The sequence below is a fragment of the Sinocyclocheilus rhinocerous genome, unplaced genomic scaffold (genome assembly GCF_001515625.1).
Source record: "Sinocyclocheilus rhinocerous isolate Xijiao unplaced genomic scaffold, SAMN03320098_v1.1 scaffold556, whole genome shotgun sequence".
NCBI classification, from domain to species: domain Eukaryota; kingdom Metazoa; phylum Chordata; class Actinopteri; order Cypriniformes; family Cyprinidae; genus Sinocyclocheilus; species Sinocyclocheilus rhinocerous.
In genome coordinates, this window is record NW_015631074.1 from 244,827 (window position 1) to 254,424 (window position 9,598).

The 9,598-nt window shown below is 36.6% G+C and overlaps 2 protein-coding genes across 2 annotated transcripts in view; both read right to left on the reverse strand.

Annotated features, from left to right (window-relative positions):
• The window catches only part of lpar3 (lysophosphatidic acid receptor 3), a 9,795-nt gene extending 4,992 nt beyond the window's left edge, over positions 1-4,803 (reverse strand). The window contains exons 1-2 of the mRNA XM_016554283.1: positions 4,258-4,803; positions 2,777-3,540 (exon numbers count right to left, since the gene is read on the reverse strand). Of these exons, the coding sequence (XP_016409769.1) occupies positions 2,777-3,518 (742 nt within the window). The 5' untranslated portion in view covers positions 3,519-3,540; positions 4,258-4,803. The remainder of the gene's footprint in view (positions 1-2,776; positions 3,541-4,257) is intronic.
• A 437-nt stretch (positions 4,804-5,240) lies between these two features.
• The window catches only part of LOC107741530 (mucolipin-2-like), an 11,100-nt gene continuing 6,742 nt past the window's right edge, over positions 5,241-9,598 (reverse strand). The window contains exons 12-14 of the mRNA XM_016554282.1: positions 8,839-9,045; positions 7,531-7,685; positions 5,241-6,147 (exon numbers count right to left, since the gene is read on the reverse strand). Of these exons, the coding sequence (XP_016409768.1) occupies positions 6,111-6,147; positions 7,531-7,685; positions 8,839-9,045 (399 nt within the window). The 3' untranslated portion in view covers positions 5,241-6,110. The remainder of the gene's footprint in view (positions 6,148-7,530; positions 7,686-8,838; positions 9,046-9,598) is intronic.

Sequence of the window (9,598 nt, forward strand, 5' to 3'; positions counted from 1 at the left end):
TTTATGTCCAAACTAGCTAGGACCACATCTAGCATTTCTTTTTCTACACTGGGCAGCCCCGACCTCTGTGAAATTTCATTGCTTCTCATAACTGTACATTAAACATTACATATTTTCTTGCTGGCTGTGATTGTGTCATATTATAAGGCGGCATTTGTTTTTTGTAGAGAGTTTGTACATACAAAATGCTTGTCGCTCAAAAAGCGCGTCAGCTGTATATTTGGGGGGGGGGGCCATGCGTGGATTTATTTTTTTTACATTAAATTATCCTGTGATGCTTGTAATTTTTTATCTATCTAGACTTGCACAGAACATAACCATTTATGCACATGTGAAGCTAATATTTACAACAAAGAAAGCAGGTACTGTTTCACTGGTGTGGTTTCTTGTCCGTTTTTAACAAAGAATTTCTCAAAAGAGGAGTTGTGCAACGGATTAATGTAACCTTTACCTCCAAACATGCCACGAGACCGCAAAGAAAGAATGCAGCGTACTTCTGAAACACAGGCGTCTGCTTTTATCAGCAGTTCGTTCAAGAAATAACTGAGGAGTACTGGGCTGTGAATCTTCATTATACTGTACAAAGTCTCCCAGACACATTCTCTTTATCTTCAAAAACACTACCTCATGAAAACAAAGTGATCTCATCTGGCCAAAAACAGATTTTCACACATGTGAGCGATTGGCATGAAAGACAGACACGCATCTAGTATGAGTTTCATGCTCTTTTTCTCCAAGGCCACTCGTGCTGGTGGTTTGATTCAGATGCCAGGCAGTGTAAAGATCGACCTTGTGCAAGATAATTATATAGGCCTGGAGGAAGCCTGATGTGCAGGGAACAGACGACTCCTCCACTCTGGCCCTATCTGCAACCTGACGCAGTAAGAGATACTCCTAAAAACTGGTATAAAACCAGTTTTTTTTCTCTGCAACATGCATTGGTCTGACATAATTACTGAATTTCTCCAAAAAGACCTGCTTAGACCAGTATAAACCAGCTTTTGTGATGGCGAGTGGACCAATTCATAATAAAAGACAAAGAAAAACAAAAGGCAAAAGAAATTCAACCTTGGAACTTCTGATAGCAATCAGCTAATGCAAGGGTGGGAGGTTTCGTGTTTTGTGTTTCATTGTTAACTCTTGCATCTCATTGTATGTTAACTCTTCAGTTTCTCATCTCCTCATTCAAGTATAACATCTCCAAAAAAATATGTATATGTAGTAGATGCCTGCCCGTGGTTAACAGGATATGAGATCACATCCTTCCAATCTAAATATTTGTCATGTCTGTAATAAATCTGTAGAAATATATACCCACCCTGTCCCATATCACCCACACATGAGTAGGTTACAAGTTTGGCAAGAAACATTTGAGACCCCACAAGCCTCCATTGTGAGCTCCATTAACATATTCAGCAGTCTGGGAGCGTTTATCATGCTTACAAACTAAAGGCGTGGACTTTGGACAGCTCATCAGAGCTATGGAGGCTTGTGGGAAAACTATAAACCAACATATCCTGTAATTGCCATTGAACTTTGAGTGACTGAGGAGTGATGATACAGTCTGATACATATCAGACTGGAATTCATGTGGTGGTTCAATGTGCTGCATTTGTGCAATGAATTCACTTCCCATTTTGTCAGGCTGATTATAGTAATCTAGTATTGTTATAGTAAGAGAAAAAGAAGGAAAGAACATTCTGTAATTGTTTACTCAACATTATGTCACCAGTAGTGATGAACCACAATGAATATTACCCAACTGCCCAAATTTAATTAGTTCGGGTAATTAAATTTGGGCAGTTGGGTAACTTTTTCAGGGTGTTGTGTTTGCTGGTGATAAATTAAAGTAGGTGTAGTGAAGGTCTTCAGAAATAAGGTGCCTTTCGATATTTCATTTGAACAAATTTGACATATTGCTACTATACCACAGCTGACATGTTCACATCCTTGAAGAAGCTTCCTTGAAGAAGCTTGAATCAAATGTCACTGTTTCAGTTTTGGTTGGTGGTGATGCACCAAAATTTCACCAACTGAAAAAGTCTGAAACTGCCAAAATATGAATTGTGTTTGGGCATTTCGGTCTAGTATTTTCCACTGCAGAAATTTCAGTTCATCAATACAAACTGGTATAACAGGAATTGCCAAAAACAATGGATTTTTGGTTTTGGCTGAAATAATTGTGGTGGGCCGAAACCAAAAAATAAGTATTTGCAGTTGCCAATATTTCAGTGTATCACTACAAACCGGTATGCATTCTGTTCTTCTATGGAACCCAGAAGATATTTGATGAATGCTTTAACCATTTATGTCCATACAATGAAAGCCAATGGGGTCCAAAACCACAACAGCCCTTAATGAGGCTAGACACCATATTGAATTTAATGCTAAAATGAGGCTGTGAGAGAAAGACTACAGTCTTTACAATGGCACGCATTGTATAAAGGTCCTAGATCAGATAATTTTCACTGTTTTATGGAGATCTTGAATACAGAAAGTTTTTTTTTCCTCAGAAACATGTTTCATCAGCTGAACAATCAGTATGGTGTTAAACAACAGTACAATCCATTGAAAGCACTGTACTTCTATTCTTTTTTTGTACTCCTGTCAAAAAATTTAATATTGCGCTACCCAGGCTCTATTGATTTTCAAAATATTTTCTTTGTGTTACAAAGAAAGAAATTGACACAGGTCTGGAACGACATGAACATTTTCATTTTTTGGGTGAATTAGCGAAACGCAAGACCAGACCTAAAGGAACATCTCCAGAACTTACCAAGTACGGTCATCACCGTTTTGATGAGCTTGACCGGCGTCCTCTTTCGATTTATAGATCCAGAAGTGTGCGCTTTCAGGACAACAGTCTTTCTCATCACATAGATGTAAATCCTCAAGTAAATGCCCACCATGATGAGGAAGAGCACCAGGTTCGACACAGACCAGAAGATCAGGTAGCTCCGGCTAAAGATGGGTGCCAGTTTGGAGCACAGGTTCAGACTGCAGATACAGTTCCAGCCCAAACTAGGAACGGCCCCCATGAATATCGATATACCCCACACAAGGGCAATCAACAGGGTCACCCGACGTTTGTTGAGGTTACTGTGAACTTTCCAGTTCATGATAGAGACGTAGCGCTCGAGGGCAATCACCAGGAGGTTTGTCAGGGATGCGGAGAGACTTGCGTCCAGCAAACCCTGCCGAAAGAAGTAGCCTTGAACAGTGAGATCGCGAGATATTTTCCCTGTATTGAACATGAGATACACATAAGCGATCCCAGCGAGAAAGTCTGAGGCGGCAAGGTTGGCGAGGAGATAGTAGAAGGGGTAGTGAAACCTTCTGTTTGTCACCACCGCCGCAATAATCATGGCATTGGCCACTAGGATGAAGCAACAGCAGATGGATCCAGCGACCTGAACCAGGATGAGCTGCGTTTGGTCCCATTCATCTGAGGTTATGTTGCTGTTGTTGTAGAAAAAGCCCATGGGCTGATCATGGTAGCAAACGTTAGACTTGGCCATCTTTAGACAAAAACCACTATGACTGGAAAGAAAAACAACACGTAAGTGTATTGTCTGAGACTATAAAGCTTCAATTATTTCAGTTTGTTTTTCATGAGTCATTTATCTGAGAACCCATAATTCAAAAAGACAAAAACGCCACCAGGGTAACATGCATGACAAAAATACAATAAACTAAACAACAAAGAATGCAACATAAACACTCAAATGTACATAATTAATAACGGATAGACTGACTTTTTGAATAAAACCCAAATAAATGCTATAATAATCGCCCTTTAAGCATTACATTTTATTTTACCATAAGTACACTATAAACTTAGGTAAAATAGTTTATGCTTTTTACATTTGAAACATTTTTGCAGTGTTTTAGAATAAAATTACATGTATTTTGTTTTAAAGGATAACATTTTTAGTTCAAATGTTACATTTGTACTGTGGCATTTTAACGTTTCTTACATTTTTAAACAGTTTTTCTCAGGTTTTATTTCCATTTTAATCACATTTTGTCTTCACTTGTTGGTTTTCAACTGTAATGTAGTCTCTAATTTAGTCTGAGCCATGAAATGCTGTTTCAGATAGTTTTACATGCACGTTATACCGCAGAATACTACCAAAACAAAAATCAATCAAAATCCCACGTGAAATCAAGTTTTGGCGATGTTATCCCCTTAAAAACTTGACCAAATATATGAAACTCGTATAGTAACGTGCAGTGATGTATATAAAGCTCTCTTACCAGTGACAGACTCGTCAGGTTCTCAGTTCACTCTCCATTAGTGGTCAAAAGTATCGCGCAAATCCGGCGTGACTCCACAAACACAAGACGACTCTGAGTCAAGTATCTGAAGAAGTTTGATCTTGAGTTTTAGGGAGGAGAGCGGGAGGGATAGACTCATTGTGGGCGTGGTCACCGCTTTCAATTGTTCATTAAAAGTAAATAAAACTTCACGTTATGAAAAGAAAATAAGGCTACATTTGCCATTTATCTCACGAGCCGAAGAACGCAGGTAATTAACGTTAAGTGTTTAAAGAAAAACACTTTACTAGGTTCAAACGAAGTCAGGTTGTGTCATTTGTACATAAATTACGTGTTTATGAGTGATTTTTCTTTGTCAGTGTCTAATTCGTAAAGTTACGCAATTTTACTCAGGTGTGTGAGGTAAGGGAGGATCCACAACATTGAACATTAACAAATATGGAGATTTCGATCAATAATACATTGAGATTTAACTTTAGTCTGAGTTATTTTATCTTCTTGGACCTATTGTTGAACATTTAATATTTAAACAGTCACAATGAACATAAGAAAATATGCATTGTCTAATGTATTGAGGGTATGAAAATCGACCAATATATAGCCTAGGAGATACTGTACAAACCATATTCATTAAGAGATGTGTTATTTTGGTACCATATTGCTCCGCATGTCTTCATTGTGGTTGTAAATATATGAAATCTTTGATGTTCTGAAAAGAAAAAAGTTCAATTGTATACCATGAACAATAAAATAAAAGTAAATCAGTGTTGGGGCAGGTAGACCAGGTAAATCACAGATTTCAGGATTGAGTTTAATTTCTTATAGAAACAAGAAGTGAAGCCGTTATTCTAAAAACCAAGCACTTCTGATTTAATTGGTTTTTGAGGTCAAGAAAGCACCTTTAGCAAAACTCTCTCTTTTAACCACCCCTAAAAACATGTCACCAAGTTTCTAGAGTGCATTTTAGCATGATTTCTAATTGTACTGCTTTGAATAACAAAGCAACCCAAAAAAGAAAAGCACACACAAAGGGCCTCTTGTAGTTTGCAAATACAAAATACTTTTTATTATCTTCCATTCCCTCACCCAAGGTCTTTCTCCCAGTGAGCAATTGCTTACTAAGCAAGTCACGTAGGAACTTGTCTGCCTTTCCTGTTAATTGTGGGATGATGATGATGATGATAATGAGCTGTGATTCACATCATAAAGTATGATCATATTCTCCACCAAGACAAATTTGCCTCGGCTGAGTGAACAATGCATTCTTAGAACTCCGGTGTTGCACATACGCATTACAGTCATTCCTTACGCACTTCACATATTTGAAGCACAATATTAAGAGACTTTATCTTTCAAATATTTCTAAACATCTTTGAGGTAACATGCCAAAGGGCTGATATAAAAATCAACACAAATGTGTAATTTGAAGCAACTCTCTAATGTAAAACATGAGCAGACAATCCACATAAATAATATCATAAAAGATATTTCCTCTACTATCCAACATTAAACAGGGATAATTTTACAGATTGCACATCAAAATGCATGCAACATCATCTGCGGTTGCCATTTGACCCACAAAACGCTTCATTTTTTGCTCTTAATTGCATTGTAGTGCACTTTGGCAGATATGATTTGGTATTTATCCGTTTGCTAATGCAGGTCTTACCGGATCCTAATGAAATTGGCATGTTCACAGGAAGATCTTGCTTCCTGTGTAGTACATGAACCATGTACATGGAGCGGTAAACATGCTCACATAATCTTTCCCTTATTAAGCTGCAAATCGGTTGCAGTTTTCAGTAGATTCAACATCGAATCTGTCGCAATGGTCAACTGATGAGAATGATGGTGTCGTCTTTGGGAACACTGCAGAAAGAGCACAAATTAGGTATATTGAGTTGGCATTTCATATATTTGTGCATAGATGATCTGAAACCAGTCTTTGAAACAGTTTCTGTTGTCTTTGAACCAACTTACATTACAATTTTGAGTTCTGATGGTTTTTCAGTGCAGATTCTGGTTGCACAGCTTCCAGCCTTTATATAAATATGTTTGGTTGCAGTTCCCAAAGGAAGCGAAACTAAAGATTCCTAAACAAACTCAATTTTTGAGTCCTGAAAACTTTGCAGGTTAGTTTCGTTGCAAATTAGGTAAATTCCTTAAAATCGAACTGTCCCTGTAAGTCTTTTTGTTAAGAAAAAAGTTGGTTCTATTCTATTTCTATTCTATAGTTTGGGGTTAGTATGAAATAAAATTGATTACAGTTGTTACAAAAATGCAAAAATAAATTACATTTAAAATATGTTAAAATAGAAAACATTTTAAATTGTAGCAATATTTTACATTTTTTATGTTTTTACTCTAGGCCTTTATATTTTTGCTAATATAAATGCAGCCTTGGTGAGCATATACTTCTTTCAAAAAATAGTAATAATAATAAAATAAAACGATTAGATAGATAGATATGTGGTATATTTTCATTTAAATTAACATTTATAATTCATATATAATTTATATTTAAACGTGAATGGTTTAGAATTTTGAATAAAGAATAATTTTGAAAATGTATAATAGGGGTGATAAATGATGCCAATATAGACTGAATCACTCAGCCAACCAGGAATAACAAGTTCCTCTTTCTGCCAGAGGAAAAGATAATGAAATATAATTCTGGTCCACTTGTTGAGCAGGAATACCAGTTGATCTAATCTGAAGATGATGGAAGATTCTCCTAAAACCCAATTTAATCCCAAAGTACTGTAATATGCATGCTGAAATCCAGTCAGTGCAGCATAAGAGGCTTTTAACCTGATATTTAGTCGCAGCATCAAATTATAGCCGGGCTTTCCATCGCATCTGACACTCAAGCAAACAATGAATCCTCCATTCGGAGTTCAGTTTCACGTTTTCTAGCATTGCAACCCAAAACAGCTAGAAACTTACAAGACAAAAAGCTCTAGCAATATTCCCCAGAGGGGAAAAAAAGCTCAGTAACAATAATGGGCATCATTATGGGGGCAACTTTTTCATTTCTAAACTCTCGTTTGTTTATCGTTCCTGCTAGGCAAGGGCAAGCCTTCTCAATTTTTTCCCCCCACAGAGAACATTTCTCTGTAATCAGCACTTTGCTGGGTGTGTCCGTCTTTCTCTCCCACCACTAATTCCATTTCTCATGCCATAGTGGGCTGACCTCAGCTCTGGAGGAAACACTGCTGCCCTGCAGCTGATGTCTACGATTATATGCTGTACCTTTTGCAGCAACACAGCATAACTGAAGGGTGGACGGTTTCGGCTTCACCACACTCTGTGCCGACCCCCTCCTGCCCCTGGAGGGGGAAATCCTCCTTCTGCCCCATCAGAAACCGCTGGAGCTCTGTCATGGGGAAGCCTGTCGTTTGGTAACCCTAGACAAAAAGGAGAAGTTGATATGAAGCGCTAAAAACAAGTACAGTATAGTAAGTACAGCACAGCTTTTTATTTGTTGAATTTTATTCAACCAGCAAGGAAAGTTATAAAATTATGCCACCATTTACTCACTCTGATGTTGTCCTGAATAAGATTTATTTATATAAATTCTTTGCAGTTTAATACAAAAAAAGAACAAAAAGAAAAACAAAACAAAATCCAAACAAAAAACAGAACAAAACTAAACTAAAAACCCAAACAAAAAACAAACTCCCACAAAAAATAAATAAATAAATAAAAAGAAATAAATAAATAAACAAACCAAAAGCAAAAAATCCAAACAAAAAACAGAACAAAACTAAACTAAAAACCCAAACAAAAAACAAACTCCCACAAAAAAAAATAAAATAAATAAAAATAAATAAATAAATAAACAAACCAAAAGCAAAACAAAACCCAAACAAAACAAAAAAAACACAAAATGTTGTCTCCCTTTCCTCAGATATTTTGTCTAAAATTATTATTATTATTTAGCAGTAGTAGTAGTTAATTAGTTAGTTAAGCCTAAGAAAGAAACTAAAATGGGTTTGCAAAGATATCCATAATAGTGACAGTTTTGAGTTTTGTGTGAACTAATCTATGAAGATAATTTTTTAAAAAATACTAACATTTTTCAGTTTAATATACAGGAAGCCTTAAAGGGAAGACACTTTTTCTTTTGCATAAGATAATAAAATGAGTTTGAAAAGACAGTAAATGATGACAGTTTCATTTTTATGTGAACTAATCTGTTAAGAGAATAAATAAAGATATTTTTTTCACAGTCATAGATGCTGATTTGATTCATTATTACATCACTAATAAGGCCTCTTCCTTCAAACCCTAAATTCAATAATAATCAAATGTATTTATTATATTACCATTGCTCTTTTTGCCAGTTTATTTTATTTTTATTTATTTTTTTCATGGGATAGTGGAAGGGGGCTAGAATATAATAGGATGAAGGGGGATAACAAGAGTTGGAAATGTTTGCAAGCCGGTTCAAACTCGCATCCATGTAAGCATTGCAGTCCAATGTGTTGGAACGTGTGCTAACTACTAAACCATGAAGAAATGCTAGAAACGAGTCACAGTAGGTTAAGCTGAGAGTACCTTGATGGTCTCGTAAGCATCTGTGATGAGGGCGATGAAGAGACTGAGCACCATGTAGATGAAGAGCGAGATGAACGAGTAGAGATAAGCTCGGCTGAACAACCACACCATTGTGTTCTTTTGCTCAAACTGTGCAAACGTAGGAAACATGTCGTCCCCGTTGACTAGAGAGAAGAGGCACTCTGCCACACGACTCAGACCTTCAAACTGACCCACAGAATATTGGTGAATGCATGGGAGAAAACATTTGGAGAAAGTTTGCATGAGACCAGTGTGAAATACTGACAGCTGGCAGTATAAAAATACATTATTTATTAATTAAAACACTTTATATAATTATGTGTGTGTGCACAAATATGTATACAGATTAGACAGACAGACAGACAGACAGATAGATAGAGTAGACAGACGGATAGACAGACAGACAGACAGACAGACAGATAGATAGATAGATAGATAGATAGATAGATAGACAGACGGATAGATAGATAGATAGATAGATAGATAGAGTAGACAGACAGATAGACAGACAGACAGATAGACAAACAGATAGATAGATAGATAGATAGATAGATAGACAGACAGATAGATAGAGTAGACAGACTAGACAGACAGACAGACAGATAGAAGATAGATAGATAGACAGACAGACAGACAGATAGACAAACAGATAGATAGATAGATAGATAGATAGACAGACAGATAGATAGAGTAGACAGACGGATAGATAGATAGATAGATAGACAGACAGACAGACAGA